Source organism: Maylandia zebra, linkage group LG12 (genome assembly GCF_041146795.1).
Source record: "Maylandia zebra isolate NMK-2024a linkage group LG12, Mzebra_GT3a, whole genome shotgun sequence".
NCBI lineage: Eukaryota > Metazoa > Chordata > Actinopteri > Cichliformes > Cichlidae > Maylandia > Maylandia zebra.
In genome coordinates, this window is record NC_135178.1 from 37222023 (window position 1) to 37241530 (window position 19508).

At 41.2% G+C, this 19508-nt stretch overlaps 1 protein-coding gene across 8 annotated transcripts in view; it reads left to right on the plus strand.

Moving 5' to 3' along the window:
- slc4a4a (solute carrier family 4 member 4a) overlaps positions 1-19508 on the plus strand; it is a 64798-nt gene that overhangs the window by 18086 nt on the left and 27204 nt on the right. For 4 of the 8 annotated variants that reach the window (XM_012920356.5, XM_076891206.1, XM_012920355.5 and 1 more), the window contains 5 exons: positions 7930-8065; positions 10209-10369; positions 12916-13095; positions 15665-15760; positions 16684-16760. In XM_012920356.5, coding sequence (XP_012775810.1) covers positions 7930-8065; positions 10209-10369; positions 12916-13095; positions 15665-15760; positions 16684-16760 — 650 coding nt within the window. The remainder of the gene's footprint in view (positions 1-7929; positions 8066-10208; positions 10370-12915; positions 13096-15664; positions 15761-16683; positions 16761-19508) is intronic. The other 4 variants (XM_004555639.6, XM_004555635.6, XM_004555636.5 and 1 more) reach the window with 2 other exon arrangements.

Consider the following 19508-nt stretch of genomic DNA (forward strand, 5'->3'; position numbering starts at 1 on the left):
TTTAAAAAAAGAAGACTTTATTAAATTCTTTCCATAAATGAATCCCCATCACCTCATGACATCCACAACATGGGTCCTCCCAAGTGTCATCCTCTACAATTGTAAAACTCAAATCTGCAGGCATTCAAAAACTGACAGGCATGCAGTAATGTCATGCTGTTATTCACTCCATGTTTGTCTCTGTGGAAAACATGGCCGCCCCCAGGGGAGGGCCGTGTTCTTTCTGAACTCAAATCCTCTTGTTTGGTCAGATGGACACTGCAGGGACTGCAAGTGCGTCCTCCCGGCTACGTGCATGTCCACTGCACAGCTTTCTGACCCTGCTCATTTTGATGAGTTTTGGTTTTTCCTTTTAAATCCTAACCTTTTACTCATCTTTTTCTGCTCTGGGGTCAAATGCTCTTTCAAAGTGGATTATAGGGATTACTTAGAAACTTAGCTTGCACACAGATAATAGCTTTAGTTTCTCAAAGTCACCGAGAGCAAGCTGTGATTGCTATAATTGTTTTTTGTATACGGATTCCTAAATGGAAAGAATGGAAACCTTTATGAGCTTTTCCTGTTTGATAAATGCAAAGATTTAGAGAAACACCGCAAAGTTTTCTTCTTATTCCTGAAAAGCATAAATGTGTGGCATGTATGCTATCCCAAAAACATTTCTAGGTAACAAGTTAACAAAAAAACTATGTTTACACCACAGGATGGTCTGTGGTACTTTAGGATTACCTTAATCCTAAACATATTCCAGCTGTTTGCTTACCTGGTCAACACACAAGAATGATTTTTAAAAAGAAACACTATACAGAACACTTCACTGTACTTTTCTGTGTGTTCACTGTAAAGCCTGAATGATTAAAGTGCTGCAAAAGTATGTTGAAAACTATAGATAGAAACATATCACACTATCATTTTATCTACTTTAGTTATTCTTCTACACTTTTTTGACACAAACTACTGAGACATGCATGAGGACATGCAGAGGTTTGGTGTGACAGAGGAGGATGCTGGGGATCAGGTGAGAGGGAGGCAAATTCCCTAAAGGGAGCAAAAGTGCCATTAAACTATCGTGACATAGTAATTTTTCAGGGATCAATGCCATAAACGGCCACTGACGAGGTGAATATTCGAGGGCTTATTTGGATGCTTTTGGTATAATTTTGTTAGAGAACTTGTCTAATGAAGTGAGACAGAGCAGCGAGTACCAACTCATTTATTTTACTTGCAAGGAAGCAAAAGCATAATCTATGTAAATGCTCGCCCACACAATCCCACGAGTTTCATTTATACACTTCTTTGAACATTATCCTGGTAACAGATATGTGTGCGACACTCTTGCAGAGAAACAGTTCAGTTACACAGTGAACTCGGACATCTGGATAACAGATAGCAGAGGAGCCACAACAAGGCCTGAGACAAGGACAGAGAAAGATTCCTTCAGCTTGCAGTAAAGAGTGTTGCATGGCTTTAATAATTTTTCCATCAGATATCTAATATTAATAACAATAACCTCATTATTATCTCATTTTAGCTGTCTTAGTCATTATCTCAGCACTTTTTGCCTAGTTCACTTATAGTGATTAGCTTAGCTATAAGTTAGCAAGCTACTGAAGCTAGCTAAAACATGCACACATGGAGTCACTGGACTTTTTTTTAATGATCCACATTTAACGCAAGCTGCAGTGTTTCAAAAATGTTTGTTTGAAGTATCGTAACCTAACAGTGTTACTGATGGGCCTGCAGGTTTTTAACTGCTGATGCTTGCTTCTCATTGCTGGAATCTGGTTTAATAACTTGTAAAATTATTTAAACACATTTTGTTGTAGTGTGCAGCCTACTTTAAATCTTCCTTTAAATGCACAGGCTCTACTTCATTGCATAGCAGATTGATATCAGCTGCTTCTCTGCCACTCATTTCAGTTTCCTCCACTGTGGCAGCTGCAGCTGGAGCTGCAGGCATCGTTCTCCTCTTACAACCACCCAACACCCAGGCACTCCACATTTCACTCTTACAGACCTATTCTGTTTTTCACCCACAAATTTAAAAGTGATGTGAACATCCAAAGTAAAGAGTAGACAGGAAAATGGGGAAGAGAGCAGCAGCAAAGGATCGCAGGTCAGAGTCCAACCCAGGCCGCTGCATTTCAGCCGTAAGGCTGAATCAACCAGTGAGCTAAACTGACAGCCGTATGGTTAAACAGGTCTCTATTTGAAAAAGTAACAAACAATCTGTTTAGTAATGCGTCTCAGCACCGCCTTCTTATATCAGTTAAACATGACAACAAAGTGGAGCGCGCTCCCAGCTGAGCTGTCGTACGCAGGAGTGAAGGTCCTGCACGAAATCGAGCTTTCTAACTAAGTAACAGCACATTTATTCCATGTGAATTAAACATTACTTGGGATGAATGTGGCTTGGAATCAAACTTACATTTGAGCTCAGTGGAGGCACAGAGAAAATGTTTTTTACATCCAGCACACCTGCAGACAGCACAGTGGTTTCATTTCAGGTTATTTCCCGCAGCTGGAATTTGTTATATTGGCCACCTCAGCTATCACAGCAAAATACCAGAGCTAGATGTTCTTGATATAAATACTGTGTTCTCAATGAATCACCCTCAGGGTGTCACTCTGTATTCAAGCCGGTCCCTGCTCGCTGCCTGTGTGCTAGCTCCTCTGCATACTGAATGTCAGACTTGAAAACATGTCCTGCACTTTTTTTTGCTTTGAATGAGGTGAAATGGAGACACAGATATCATTGCATGTGTGGCCAAAGACAATGAGCATGTTACTACATCCCATGTAGCATTTATACTGCACTGAGATTTTCAGAAAGGTCAGAGTAGATGGAAGGTATTTGTGTAGGATGCATGTCAAGAATGGGACTAAACAGGCCTTTAGTGGCAGTCGCACTAAGCTTTCTGCCGGGCAGCATTCTTCCTCCGTACCCTATCCCATGAGCCTTTGCTGCTGGGACAAAGTCCTCTTTGTGTGCCCATGGCTCTTGGCTAGAGCACACAGAGCTTTGAAATTGTGTTTGAACGATGGGATTTTCATTTCTAGCCCTCCTTTTCGTGCTTGCTCTCACCCCTCTTTGCTTTCACTCTGACTCAACCCGCACCCTCCCCACCAAACCCACCTTTCTCTTAGCAACTGGCCGAGTAGGACGGTATTGCTCTGACACTAGCACTATTTGTGTTACCTCTTCATTTTTATATTGGATCACAGCATCTATTTCTCATGAGAAATTTCAAAAATCCTCGGACACATTTTTGTGTAACAGCAGTTTAGGTTGCGCGCTGAATATTTAGCTGTAAAACTTTGGGGAATTCATTTTTAAAGACGCTTCTAATTTACAGCTACATATTTGCATTCTTTGACTCTGTTATAGTAACTTTGGGTGAATCACAACTCAAAATAATCCAGATTTGAGAACTGGTGCAGCTCGTCAGTCTAGCCTCATCATTTAAGCCACTTTTCTTCTGATTGTCTGCCTCTGATAATCAGGAGGGTTGAACTAAGATGATCATATTAAGTGTATCCCCTCTTGTTGACATCATGCAGAGCCAAGAATAGAAAGAATTGTGTGAAACAGCATTTTATACCAGTCTGAATTCCGAGCTTCCAGCTCACAGCATGTCCTCCTCCCCAAAGGGATTTTTTCCTCCCCACTGTCACCAAATGTGAACATCTACTCAGGTCTACATCACCGTTTGATTCTTGATTCTTCCAAACTGCATGTCAAAGGATCCTTGGGCAAGATGCTGAACACTGAGATGCCCCTGGTGCATTCATTAGAGGGCGAGTGTGTGCATGAATGTTAGACAAGGCGTTTGGAGAATAAAAGCGTTGTATGAATGTGTGTGATTGGGTGAATGAAGCTGGTAGTATAAAGCATTTTGAGTGCTCAATTAGAGTAGAAAGGCCCTATGTAAGTACCGATCCACTTACCATTGTACGAGGAAACGTGTGACAGGAAATAGAGCCATTCATAAAAGGCCCTTTAAAATGTGTTCCTGGCCTTATTATGAGGATTGTAGATGCCCCCTCACACCCAAACGTGCTTCTTTCGTTTCCCTTGTGTTAATTTCTTTGCTTGTGCAACATAGTTGATGATAAATGTATATGTAGCTCTTATTAGTAAAACCAAAATGTAAAGGCTGTAACTTGAAAATGCGGATAGGCATAGTAGTGGATTACAGCCGTATACAACTGCTTGCATGTTGGAAAAAATTCCTCTGGAAGCAAGTCTCACCACTAGGCGGCCATCTTGAAACTGCTCCGGGAACTTATTTGTATTAAGGTGAGGTTGGCCGTTATGAATGTCTCTCTTCCACAGCATGTCTTTATCCTGTCTTCCTTCTCTCTCCCCAACCGGTCACAGCAGATGGCCCCGCCCCTCCCTGAGCCTGGTCCTGCTGCAGGTTTCTTCCTGTTAAAAGGGAGTTTTTCCTTCCCACTGTCACCAAAGTGCTGCTCATAGGGGGTCATATTATTGTTTGAGTTTTCTCTGTATGTATTATTTTAGGGTCGACCCTACAATAAAAATTGCCTTGAGGTTACTGTTGTTGTGATTTGGCGCTGTATAAATAAAATTAAATTGAATTGTATGTATTTTTTTATTTATTTTATGTAAGTGGCTTTTCCCCCTAGAAATTGCACTTCTAGCACCATCTTAATTTCCGTTCTGGATTATTTGAGAGCCATGCCTCTCTCTCAACATTTCTCTGCTGTTAGCTTGTCCTAACCCATGCTAAAGCTGATTTCTCCTAACATAATGCTTGGCTTCATCTGGAGTGTCTTTACTTTGAATTCACAGGAAAGAAAATAAATACTTACTGTCCACAGTTTGGTTTGTTACACTTAATGCCACTTTAAAATATTTCACGATGATTTTTGATTAAATATTTTGCACATTTGCTGCTCCTCTATTATTTTTTTTGCCGCTTCTTTTTTTAACCAGAAGTACCTGAAAATTACAGCAGTAGATCCTCGGTGTGTGGCCGCATCACTTGGCTCTTTGCACCCACCTGCCTGCCATTGTTTGCATGTAATTTTGTCCATACAGGTATTTAAAGCTTGTTTTAAATGTTTACTATAATCAGCCTAAATCGCTCTGGATGTGAGTGTCAGCTGAATGTGTGAAACACACGTGTGCTTTACTCCCTCTAAGATGTTATTAAACAGGTTGTGGTGTCTTAAGCTAGTTGCAGCTTGTAGAAATGAGTGAGTGTGTGTATGTGTGTGTATGTCTGTGTGTGCGTGCCAGCAGACAGTTTATCCCCTAACTAGTAATCTTACAGCTGCCTGTCTGGCTCATACCTGCTGCTGTTCCTGTGCCACAGAAAACACAATCGGGAAACTGCAGCCCTTCACCCCCTTTACTATTGGGCCATGAATGAATGAATGAGTCAGTGTGGTAGATGATATGATGTTAATTGTGTTTGCCAACATCTAAATTTGTCCTGCAAAGTAAAATCCAGACTCTTATAGTTAACTTGTAATTGGACCATGGTGGTGGCTTCAGAAGCTCCTACAGACTCAGAAGATTAAGAAACAAAAGCAAATTTTTACTAATTACCTGTTGAGAAATAAAGATGCTCCATGGTAAATATATCCATCACTGTAGTAGCTCTCTGGTGCTACAGTATTAGCAAGCTGTTGTGTAATCTGATCAGCTGGCTTTGCTATCACACAGAGACACACACACATGTGTGAGCAGAGTTATAATTCTGTGCTCTTAAGGCGATTCATTCCTGGATCTTTACCGTAAATCCAAGTCTTAACCCTCAAAAAAGCCACTGAAGGAATGGTCACTGAAAAGACCTGGGACTCAAAGTGATGCTAGTAACAACAGGGATGCAAGAACACCTCATTAGTAATGTCACAGAGTAAACTCGCTGTCCATATTTAACTTTAATCACTGCCTCCTAATATTTACTAGTTTTCTAAGTTTTGCATATAGCTGTACATACACAACTTCATTTTCAAAACCTTAATTCAGTCACGCTGTGATCATTGTTTCTGTTATGTTGTGTTTTGTTGTGACTTCGACGCTGTGGGTGATGTGGTTCCAAGTGTTTGTGTGAAGGTTTAGCTAGCAACAGCCTCCTGCAGAGATGAATGTTGAGGGTTAATGTTGCTGAATGTTGATAAATGTTCATAGTTTCTTAACAGGTAATAATTGTGTAGAAACACTTAGCTCGCTATGAAAAACAGGAAATTACTGCAACATTTTCCTGAGTTTACACTTGCAAACTAGGGTAGTATAAAATGCATTTACCTTTAAACTTTGAAGCCATTTACTTTGGTAAACCATTAAGTTCATGCGACTTCTTAAGTGCTTCACATTCAAAGTACAAAATTTAGCATAGATATATTAAATTGAGAGTATTTACTGATTTACGCAGCTTATGTTTTGCAGTGTACAGTATTATCTACTAGTTTTGTGAGCAAATGTTTGCTTTTTTGGCTTTTTTGGGGGATCCGGGCTAAAATCTGAAGTCTCACATGTCAGGTCGCAGGAAAGCCTGGAGAGCCATCAGAACAGATCAATAGAAGCTGTAAAATCAAGCCCCCAACACCACATTAATCGGTTATTGAATAACCACGTTATCTGTCTAACTGCGATGCGTGCTGCCAGCTAATTAAAAGCCAGGGCTATTCATTCTGGATTTAAACATTTAAAAGCTGGAGCCCAAGACAAGCACAAAAAATATCAGCAAATTAGAATTACAGCCCCGCACTATTCACGCCACAACAATACTAGAGATGGCACGATACCACTTTTTTATGTCCGATACCGATACGTAATATCGGATCGGTCCATCTCTAGACAATACTGAAGTAAACGTTAAATTTTAAGATCAGCAAAATGTTAAATGAAGACATGATCTTAAATGTAACATGAGCTTCTGCATTGAGCAGTACAGAGTCTGAATTTCAGTGACATTTGCTTTAAAAAAGTTCAAGGTGTAATTTTGACATGTGATACCAGCCAAAGGACAGAGTTACTAAATAATAGTGATTATTAATGGTAGTTGTGCTCTTTTTATGTCTCACTGTTCAGTTTTAGGCACTCGTGGATACTGTGCAGGTTTCTGGTGTCTGTGTCTATAGTGATGTTGTGTGGGTCCAGTAAAAAGTAGGGTTCAGAAGCAATGTTCAGATATGGTCTGTTTCACTCAGTGAAAGACGCTGTTGTCACGTCGACTGTTTGCACCATGTTTAATACTGAGGAGTATTACACCGTTATTGTTCCTGCTGGAACTGTGCTGGGTTCACTTATGTGTCACTCTCTCAATATTCAAATGAGAAGACAAGAGGAAGGAAAGCCAAGCCTGAGCTGAAGAATGGACCAGTTTGTGAACCATTTCCTAATTGTTAATGAGGGGCTTCAGGACAGCTTGCCAAGGCTGGAGGGCCAATGGCGAAGAACTGTTTGAAAAGTGAAGGGGGGGTTGGGGGGGTGGACTGGGGCTAGCTGTTGGGCCACTGTCACTGAGGGGGACCCTAAACCCAATCAGCCCCCTCCTACCTGCTTCACAAAGTGCTGGAGCAGGCAACTGAGAGTTGCTGTCACTTCCACCGAAGATTTTAATGAGGGTCTAGCTGGTGCTTTGGGACTGTGGTGAGCCTGTGACACTTGCAGACTACAGTCTGTTAAGCAAACGCTGTGTCAGCTGACTTGGAGAGCAAAGGGGGGTCAGATTTTAAAGATGTCCAACAACAACAATAATCAAGAAGAGAAGGAGGAAAAAGAAGAGGACGCTGAAGATAAAAGAGAGGAGGTCACAGTGAACACTGCGCTGCTTCCACCTCCTACTGAGGTCAATGTGAAGAGTCCAGCTGAGGACGAAAAGCCAGTGCCCAAGCCCTTGCCCAACGGGCACCACTGCCAGCCTATGAACCTCAGTATCTTTCCTCTCTCCACAGTCTCACCAGCAGCAGAGAGGATTCGCTTCATCCTAGGTGAGGACGACGATGGCCCGGCACCCCCACAGCTCTTCACTGAGTTGGATGAGCTCCTGTCAGTGGACGGACAGGAGATGGAGTGGAAGGAGACGGCCAGGTAAGATCCTCTTTGTGTGTATCTGCTTTGTTAAAATCATATCCTTTCACGGAGTCACTAAAAATGTGAATAAAAATGATGAAAAACCAGCCTCACGTTAAGTTTTTATCTCAAAAGGAATGAATATTTGTTTTTTATGGAAAAACAGTGAACAGACATTTGAAAACAGCTCCAAGTTTAAAACTGAGCTCAGAGTTTTACTGGTTTCTTCTGAGTGGCTCTCTAGTGGGACACACTGGGACAGAGATGGGATGATTGTTTATACATAATTAGCAGTGGATGAGTGAAGTTCTTTCAGGAGGAAACAGAGTCTCTGGACCGCTGCTCGAGGCACCCAATCAGCGATTCATTATCCTAAACTCAGACATACTGTAGAAGTTTTGATTCACTGTTGTTTAAACAGTTTGCAGAAGTACTGCTGACATTTTTAGTGCACTTTAAAATTGCTTTTAATTAAACTCAGTGAAGCTTTTAATTGCTAAGTTCTGCTTTAAATCTAGTTGACTGTTGTTTTAAATTTGGCCTTTTTGCCAGCGTTTCTAATGACTGACGATAAAATTGTCCAGCCTCCGCCCCCGTGCCTACTGCACACAGGAAGTTATTATATATGACTGAAGGATCAGATGAGGGGCTGATCCTTCAGTCATATTCGGTCAGCTCTGGAGAAACTTCAGCATAATTTAACCTGCACTGGACCACATGTTTGAAACACACTATGATAGGTAAGTGTGGCCTCGGGAGTAATGATTCCCATCATTTCATGTCAGCCGTCTGAAAAAATCTAATAAAAAGCAATAAAAAAGCTTCTACTTGATAGAAGAGGATGCAGCATATTTTTTCAGTCTCTAAAAATAAAAATCTTTAGCATACAGAAACTGTATGGAAAAAAAAAAAAACAGGCTGAGGACAGCAGTGCAAGAGTTGTAGTTCAAAATTTAAGAACTTGTGCAGCATCTTGATGAGTACACTCAGAGGACTCAAACTGAATAAAAGCTCTGCGACGTGCTGGGCAGTGCTGACTGCCTGCCAAGTGCGGTTTTGGCAGCCAGATTAAAACCGCAGTAGAGAAACAGCCGCTCAGTAACACCTCTGATTCTCAGGTCTCTCACTCTGAGCTGTCGAAATGAAGAATGGCAGAAAAAATATAACAATGCAGACTCAGAATCCAGTTTTTTTCCCAATAATGAAAAATGAAAAATTGATTGATTTAAAAAATAATGGCTGACCCTCGTCAACAGGTCCACCAAGCGTACATTTGATGGCTCATAATTTGGACTAAAGAGCAAAAAGCATGAAATAATTCTTTAAGTTTGTCATATATTTGACAATATTTACTTTTCCTTTTTTTCCCAAGACAAAGTTTAATTAAATTTTATTCATACAGCGCCAAATCAACACAACAGTTGCCTCAAGGCGCTTTATATTGGATGTTAATGACCCTACAATAACACGTACAGAGAAAAACCCAACGGTCATGTCGCACTTTGGCGACAGTAGGAAGGAAAAACTCCCTTTTAACAGGAAGAAACCTCCGGCAGACCGGATGGGGTGAGAGAAGGGCGAGAGTACAAAGACATATTACAAGTATGATTCAGTGCAGAGAGGTCTATTAAAACATAGTGAGTGAGAAAGGTGACTGAAGAAGAAACACCCAGTGCATCATGGGAATCCCGCAGCAGCCTACACCTATTGCAGCATAACTAAGGGAGGATTCAGGGTCACCTGGTCCAGCCCTAACTATATGCTTTATATGCTTTAGCAAAAAGGAAAGTTTGAAGCCTAATCTTCAAAGTAGTAGAAGTGCAATACATACTTGCATAGATATTTTTAGTGGTGGCATTTTTCACCAGGCTCTTGTTCATTGTGACGCTCTACATTCTGACATTATGAGAATAGCTTGGGCTAAAATTAGACTTGTGATGCCTCGAAGCCACCCATACTTACTCTCTAACACTGATATCTCTCCTCTTGCATCCTGACTGTACAGCCTGTTTTTGGTATGCCTGCTTCCCCCCAAGTTAGCAGGTTACTGCTTAGTACATTTCTATAAAATAAAATAATGTAAATGTTTATCCAAGACTATGATAAAAAGATTTTCATGTTAAATCGTGCACCTGTCTGAGTCTTTTTTCTTTAAATCCAGGTGGATCAAGTTTGAGGAGAAGGTGGAGAAAGGTGGAGAACGCTGGAGTAAACCTCATGTGGCGACGCTGTCCTTACACAGCCTATTTGAACTGAGGACATGTATAGAAAAAGGCACCATCATGCTGGACCTGGAAGCTTCTACGCTACCCCAGGTTGTTGGTAAGCTCATCTCTTCAAAAATAATTTGTTTGTTTTTTTTCTTTTTAATTCCAGCAGCTACAAATTAATTTAACCCATCGAGTGATTATCGCCATGATGTGTAATCACAGCTGTAACAAATTCATATAAAGCTGCAGTTCATCCTGTGATTGTGAGGTTAAAAGTGCAGTAGAACACCTTTTACTTCAATAATAGATGTGTTGTATCTTTAAAAGGTTATGTTCACATAGTTCAACCACAATGGTTGAGAGAAGGTTAAAGTGGAAGGAGCAGCAGGACCAAAGTGTCTTCATCCCACTTCATATGTAAATTAAAGTGGTCTCACTGCAGAGATACATAAGTGGACAATGTTTCAGCTTCATCTCCTGGTTGGGGCTATGATGAGAACCTCAGACTGCATATAAATGATGGCTATAGCCACGGTGATCTCATCCAGCATGTGAAGCCCTCTTTTAAGTTATTTAATTTAAAGTTATTAGCTGATGGTACTTTACCAAGCCATGACATTTGTCAGATAATTTCATGAAAAATTCAACCTCAACTCTGCTTTTAAAAACTGAGATTAGTGATGCGAACTTTTAACTTCGATAACATTTAAACAAATGTGTTATTTTAAAAAAAAACAGACCCTGAAGAGCTGTTGTGAAGGGCAAAATGGGCTATAGTCCGGTGGCCAAAACAGAACAATGCTCAATAAAACCCCCCAAACAACCCCAAAAGCCCCCAAAACAAACACACAAAACACGATGTAAGTGTTTTTGGGGAGACAATAATGTGACGGACACTTCCACAGCTGGTCCGTCATGTTATTGTGTCCCCAGAAACACTTCCATTATGTTTTGTGTCATTTTGCAGTGTAATTGACCTCTCAGGGCCACCGTACTATAGATACTATGAAGGTTTTTTGTAGCAGGGTGTGTCACTACCCGATCGGTACCGGAAACCCGATCGGTACCGTGCGAAAGGCCACTACTCCGGGTAGCGACATGGGAGTAAATGGGGGTTGACTCACCTTTGCAGCAAGCCTCAAGTGGCCATTCATGGAACTGTAATGGAGCGACCTCTATGGAAATATTTTAAAAAATTTTTGAGGGAATAAGTTTTATTTTTTTATTTTTTACCATTCCATGAACTCTAAACTTTGAATTATCTCTATGATTAGAAGTACAATTATTTTTGCTGAGTCTGAATATGAAGAAATTGAATTTTTGGGAGATACAATATAAAATGTAAATACGTCTGGATCTCTATCCCTAAAAAATCGTATTACTTAACAAAGTCCAGCACAAAAGTGCTTTAGAGTGTGAAAGAACTGAACTGACAGATTTCTTTCATGTAAGAATATTTTTTTCTGCGGTTTGATCGTTTTGTTTTTTTCTCCCTTACACATCACTATTTTTTACTGCTGCGTAACGATACTAAAGGTCAGCATCTTCCTGCTCTGAAACAACAGCCCGTCTGCCAGCTTGATTAAATCAGCTGTGTGATGTGCAGCGTGTGCAGAGCAGGTCGGCAGGTTCACGGATTGATGCGCATCAAAACACTCAGGTTTCTTTTCATTCCCGTCTTTTAAGAGCGAGAAAAGAGCTGAGTTGCAGGCCATGCTGTACTTTACATTACAGCACTAGTTGACTATAGTTTGGACTAAATGGCCACACAAAAACTTCCTAATCTGAGGGCAGCTAACCTTCTCCAGTTGCTCTAAGATGATTATATCTCTGTGTCCTCCTATCTCATGCCACCACCCCAACATTTTTGTCTGCATGAGGGAGCAGGAAGAAGAGTTACCACTTGGAGTGATTAATGTGAAGTAATTGTCTGTGCTGCGTGAGCTGCACTGGGCGGAGTGGAGCTGGGCCTCTTGCTCTGAGGCCTGCTGACTTGACTGATAGGCCATTAACAGCACTACCCTTACACAAGAAGAGGAACTGCCCCGGGCTGCTTTCATTCAGCATTCAGGCTTCTGACCTTCTTTTCAAAAATAGACTAGACCTTTTGATTGAGCCATTTCATGATGCCATAAAGAGGAGCATTAGAGTCTGGGAGGCACTAATTGAGTCCTTAAAGTATGAAGAGACTTTTATGGTGACCTGTTTTGGGTGATAGTGTTTCCAAGTCTACCTTTTTGAGTAAAATGCTGCAGGGTGGGGAAAGAAAGAGACCCCAAATTAAAGTGTCATTTGACAGAACAGCACAATATAATTTTACTCTTTGTGCTCATCCTTTAATTTATAAAACTTGAAACAGGTGGCACCTTTGCAATAAACTTAAAACAATATTTTATTTTTGTTCATGTTGCAAAAAAGTGTTTATTCAATCTAACATGTTAAATTTCATGTTTTGTTTATATATATATATTTTTTTTCTTTGGATTCTTCTGAATTCTTCTGCTCCTAATTAAACCTAAAGCTCAAGAAATTAAGCAGTAATTAAAAAATGCATCTACAGTGTCTTTGCTTTAATGCAGAGTATTTAAAGCCTGCATTTAAACTTTAACTCAGCTTTTCACCTTCTCTTCCTCGCCTCGTCTCTTTCTGCATTTTCAGAGATGATCACTGACAACCAGATAGAGATCGGCCAGCTGAAGGCCGAACTTAAGGACAAGGTGATGTATACGTTGCTTCGGAAACATCGCCACCAGACCAAGAAGTCCAACCTGCGCTCTCTGGCTGACATCGGGAAGACGGTGTCCAGTGCAAGTAGGCTGTTTTCCACCCCGGAAAATGGTAATACTGATGCCAGTTTGGTGCAGTCTTAGCTTAAATAATTAAAGCTCGATTGCTATTTTATAAGAATAAACTAATTGCAGAATGGAGTCGACATTGAATTTTGTTAGGTGAAGAAAAAGATGTAGAGTGGGTTCTGAGGAATACCACAGTGTGTCATAAGGGGCACACTGCTGCCCTCCTCTGCATGAACCCACTAATGGGGCTTTAAACACAGTTCCAGCTGGAACCAGCAGATGAGGGAAAACACTAAAGAACCAACCTGAATAACTCGACCTGCATTAACACCAAAGCTAAAGAATAATTGAGTAAAATTAGTAAAGTTCAGAAATGTCTTTTGCAACGCTTTAAGTGGACTCACTGCAGGGTACTGTACTAACTACATAAACAGAGGTAGAGGTTTAAAGGGGACCTATTTATTAGTCATCTACAGTCAAGTATAAAGGAAGTGCACCCTCTGTCAATTCTAGGTTTTTTGTATCAGGACATAATAAAAAAATAATCGTATCCTTAACAGGTTTAAACTCATTCAATACAACATCAGATGGACAACCTTAATTAACCTTAATTCTGATGATCATCAGCAAGTGTCAGTAGCTCTATAGCAGGGGTGGGGAACTCCAGGATTTAAGGGTGTCCTGCAGGTTTTAGATCCTGGAGGTAATTTAGCCATTTAAATCATCTGTGTTGGATCAAGGACACATCTAAAACCTGCAGGACAGCGGCCCTCGAGGCCTGGAGTTCCCCAACCCTGCTCTACAGAGATATGCATGTGATCAAGGATACTGTAAAAAAACACAAGACCAGACTCTGTAGGCCTCTGTTAGCTTTTTATGGCAAAGTTCATGATGGTACAAAAAAGTAAAGAAGTAGTGTTTGGAAGGGCAGCCAGGAGAAAGGCTCCGCTCTCTAGAAGGAACATGGCAGGACAGATCAGGTTTAAGTTCAGTCTGACCAAGCAAACTTGTGGAACAATATCCTTTGGACTGAAGTGGATGTATTTGGCCATAATGCACAGTGCCATGTTTGGAGAAAACCAAACAGCTGATACCAGCTGTCAGCACTGGTGGAGGGGTGATGAGCTGGGTTATTTTTCTGAGTCACAGGACCCGGACACCTTGCACTCGACCAGTCGATCAGTCGAAGTATCCTACAGTCCGACGTGAGGTCATCTGTCCTATGACCAAAACATGATATAAATTTGTTCATGCAAACTGGTCATTAAAACAGAAAAAGACAAGTCCAGACCTGAACATGACTGAAGAACTGCAGCGGGACCTAAAGAGAGCTGTGCATCAAAACAATGCTCACTAATCTCTGTGCACTGAAGCAATGCTGTAAAGACGACTGGCCAACATTCCTCCACGATGATGTGAGACTGATAAAGTCATAAAGAAAGATTATTACTTCGAGTTATTACGTTCTTCCACAAGCTGTTGTTAATTTTAGAGCCTGCTCAGATGATTTTTTATGTCCTCATGCATAAAACCTTAGAACTGAAAGAGGGTTTTTTCAACCATAGCCGTTGCAGTTGTTCTTACATCTGATAAATAAAGTCACATGAACAAGTCATTTCTGTAAACCTTAACTTTAATATGAGAGAGAACAATGGGTCCTCTTTAACTCTGAAGAAGTGAGCTGGGGCAAGACTTCACGACCCACAGGAGTAATCATAAACCTGAAATCATAGGATTCTGGTGTTTGCTACTTTGGTCACAATCTTCTAGATTCACGATTCATGTTAACAGTAACGTTTCAAATCAATTAACTCTTAGTTTTGATTAAATTCATGGAAATGCATGTTTTATTTACAGAGCTGTCACTTTGTTTTGCTGAAAGTTGTCAGAAAATTAACTTTTTTTAAAAATTCTTCTTTAAAAAATAATCATTAGTTCACTCCCGGGATAAATTTCATTTGTCCCGGGATAAATGAAATTTCACTCTGGCACAAAATCTTCAGAAATATCTTGATGAAGAACTCAAAGTGACAGCCCCACCACACAGCTCTTACTGATGTTAACAACATGTGGATTAGTAGTCTGTCAAATATTGATTTACTAAATGTTTATTGTGTTGACAGTGGAATGAATCTGTTACTAGTCATGGGCCTTTGGAAAGTGAAGTTATTTATTAGCCACTATCAGATTTCAGGAACTTTGACGATCAAAGAAAAGGCTTTCTGTGTTCATGACCCAGCTCTAGCTGTGCTCGTCCTCTTATCACGGCAAAGATAAGGAGCCACTCTGATAAATATTGCTTGATTACCATCTTTTCAAGGATAAAGTTTATTTTCTGACTTATTAAAGTGCAGGTCAAACTTCTGTCCAAAGACCCATGATGTCCTCATTTAATGATGCCCCTCCTCTTTCCTCACTGTATCTCTGCACGGCTTGTCAATTGCAGCAATATCATGTCTTCACATATTTTAACAGCCACTTGATCTTTTGTGCATTTAACAAATCTTCTGCTTTGGCTCAGCGGGCTTTTCTGTCAACTCTGCTTTCCATCTCTCTTTCGTCCTCTTTGCTTCCCTGGATTGGCTTTGATAACCTGCTGCTGCCACTAAAAGCCCGCAGTCCTCTCGAGAACTCTGTGACTTGCCTGTCAGGTCGCATCTCAATGGAGGACTTGCAGACCCAAAGGAGTTCCAGTATGGACTGGCTCAGTAAGTTCACTGAAGTCTACATTCACACTGCAGACCCCTGGTGAGCTTCCATTTGGCGACAAAGAAACGAAGACCAGAGAGTTCAAATTTAGTCTCAAACTGAGGCTTTTTTAAAAATACAGACAGCGGATCGTAAAGTTGTGTCCGAGGGCATCTTTGTGCTGATGACCTGCAGCTTGAATGTAGTCACGACTAGCTTGAAATTTCACTAGATGCAAGTACTTGATGGTGAATAATCCCTGTCAGATCAGGTTGTTTTTAAAGAATATTTTCTCTCACCTACACTACACCTATAAAAAAAATTATCTGGCTGCATCATACTGACATGCACGTTATTACCAACAGTGCCAAAGGTGCAGATGCATGAAAGGCTGCAGTGGCACCAGATTGTTGCATTCTTTGAGGTTTTTCTTTCCCTCGGATCTCTGGACTGAAGCCTGTTCTGCTGTCACATTTCAGGATCATCTTCTACTTATTTTGTGTCTGCACCCATTAAGTCCATCCACAGAGTAAGGCTTTAAATGTGACAGTAAGAATGATGACACTAGATCTCATTATTATCAAAGCACAACAAGCTGATTGAACCTCAAGAAAGATGCATTAATAATGGTAATTTTACTCTTCGTTTTTGACCTCCTGCCTTCTTTTATTTGAAATTCAAAGTAAAAAGTTGATATTTGATCTGATCACACATTTTATACCCGACGGGTTAGACCTAAATATCGGCCAGTTACTTTATCACAGACAATAGCTTTTGTCCTACAGCTTGCACGAGTATTTCTGTTGGATTTTTTCTTCTTTTGGCAAAGCATGTAAGGAGCTTGTCTGGGCCACTTTGGGTTTCTGCCTCTTTTCCTCTTGAGTCTTAGACCACAGTGGGGGTGAAGCTGGTCTAACTAGTCAATGTTGCCCTGTCTGAACAGATAGTCCCACCACAACTCCCAGGAACCTGACATCCACCAGCCTGAATGACGTCTCTGACAAACCGGAGAAAGACCAGGTAAGTCGCCCTCATGCATCTGCTGTACTGTTTCTGGACACCAACCCTCACCAATCCATCAGACTCAGTGGTGAGAGGTTTATATTTCCTGGAAAATGAAGGGGATGGATCTCTGTATTCCCAAGTTCCCAGTTTAAGGTGGTGTAGTTGTAACAATACGCTTGATTATTTTTATTAATCTGTTTTATTCTGAAACATTTATAATGAACCAGCTTGTCTGATTTCTCGAGCTTGAGGCTAAAAACAAGCTAGTGCATTGGCAGAAGAGATGAGAAAAGCCTGACTAGACTCCATGACAGAGCTGCATGGTGTAGGCTGGATGTAACAGAGCTGAGGAGGCCCGTCGGAGTATTTCGTGGTTGTTGCTTCACAGCAGAGATAACATTGTCTAAAGTGCATTGTTCCAGCTCCTGGTATTATCACCCAGCCTGCTGTAGCTGCTCTGAACCTTCCCTGCCTTTTCCTTTGATGGTTAAAGTGGAAATTTTTGTAGCAACTTTAGACTGCAGTGAGGATCAGGCTGTGGCTGATAAAGGATGATGTCATCAACAGCAAAGAGAGACTGAATTTCCTCTGCAGCCTTACAGTCGACAGCAGCGGTCCCCAAACCCCGGGGCACGGACCGGTACTGGTCCGTGAGTCGTTTGGTACCGGGCCGCGAGAGTTGAGGCTTGGGTGTGAAACTGATGGTTTTCAGGGTTTTTAGTGTTATTGTTTTTATCGTTGGCTCGGTTTCCCTGGGTCTTTTCCCACGTGTTATCAATAAATCTTCTTTTTTTGGTACTGGTTTTATTTTGTTGTATTTATCTGCGACACCTTAAAGGGCGGTCCATGAAATGCTGTTGGCCATAAACCGGTCTGTGGTGCAAAAAAAGTTGGGGACTGCTGGTCTACAGTGCCACTACCGTTCCTGATTTCTCACTTTTAGTTCAAACAAATTTTAATATCAGACAAAGATTACTCGAGTAAATACAAAATGCAGTTTTCAAATCATGGTTTAATTTATTAAGAGGACAAAAAAGACTAAAAAACTTTTTCCTACCAGCCCTCGGTGAAGAAGTAACTGCCCCCTAAACCTAATTACTGGCTGTGCCACCCTTGGCAGCAAGAAGTGCAGTCAGGTGTTTGTGATAACTGTCCGTGAGGCTTTCATGTGATTGTGGAGAAACTTTGGCAGAATCTTTTTTGCAGAATAGTTTTCATTCAGCTACAGCTGGGGGAATTTGCCTGTTAAAGGTACACCAGAGCATCTCGGGCTTTGAGGAGTCTTCACCAAACCCTTTATTTGTCTTTTGAGCCATTCTGAGGTGGAGTTGCTGGTGTGCTTCAGATTATTGTCCTGCTGCAAAACCCAAGTGCACTTGAGCAAAACTCATGGCTTGACATCCTCCTTCAGGATTTTCTGGTAGAAAACAGAATTCATGGTTGCATCAATTACAGCAAGTCTTCCAGATCCTGAAGCAGCAAAGCAGCCCCGGGCGAACACATTATCACCACCATGTTTGACTGTTGGTGTGATTTTCTTTTCATGAAATGCTGAAGTAGTTCCACACCAGATATAACAGGTATGAAACCTTTTGTTTCATCGATCCACAGAATATTTTCTTAAAAGTCTTGGGGATCATCAAGATGTTGTTTGGCAAATCTGAGCTATGTCTTTGTATTGTGTTTGGTCTGCGGTGTTTTTCTCTTTACATTTTTACTCTGTGTCTTTCTTATTGTCTTTTGGATGCTGAGTCAGATGAGTCATTGTTGGGCTCTTGGAGTAATTTTTGTAGGCTCACCACTCCTGGAAAGGTTCACAACGGTTTCATTTTTTCCATTTATTTTTTCCATAATGGCTCTTACTGTGTTTCACTGCAGTTCCTTATAAATGGCTTTGCAACCCTTTCTAGACTGATAGAGACAGCTGTAGATCGTGGCATGATGCGTTTCATTTTGAGATTGTTGAGCCTACTTTACTTTGTCTTGTTTAGCAGGAATCAGTGACATTTGTTACTGAGTCTAGAGGAATGATTCTCACTTCGGGTGCGGATGAGCCCCAGTTCATGTTACAACCCGTCTAGGGGCCAGGTCATAGCATGGATGAGGCACTCGCTCCCCCACTTCCTCAACTGTTACGGAGCACTGCACCCGGCGGCTGTCACAGGCGTTAGGGGAAGCACAAGAACCTCTCTTGCCGGCGGTGCTCCAGGCTATATTTATAAGACGGGTCCTCCAGCTGGAACCAGTCATTCCGGAGCCATACTTCCACGCACCAATCGCAGCAGGGATTTACCATAACACAGTGAGCTGTTCAGACAGAAACAAACACACATGACAGGTGTCGTAACCCAGGTTTTAAACAATAGGGTTCATCACGAATTACGTGGAGGGGGCAATGACTTTTTCACAAGGGCAGGTGGATAGTTTGGATAGTTTTCTTCCCTTAGTGAATGAAACCATCATTTAAAAACTGCAGTTTGTATTCACTCAGGTTATCTTTGTCTGATATTAAAATTTCTTTGATCTGAAACATTTAAGTGCAAAAAACATACAAAAAATGGAGAAATCGGGAACGAGGCAAATACTTGGCGCTGTTGCTATATTTAGATCATCTAACACGCCCACAGGACATAACACAGTTTTCCTCTGGGCTTTTGTCAGAGGCTTCCACACACTTGAGACACGCTGCTCCTTTGCCCTCACGCTATCTTATCCTTACTACTTGTATGCCAACATGTGTAGTAGCATCTGCAAAGGTTGTTT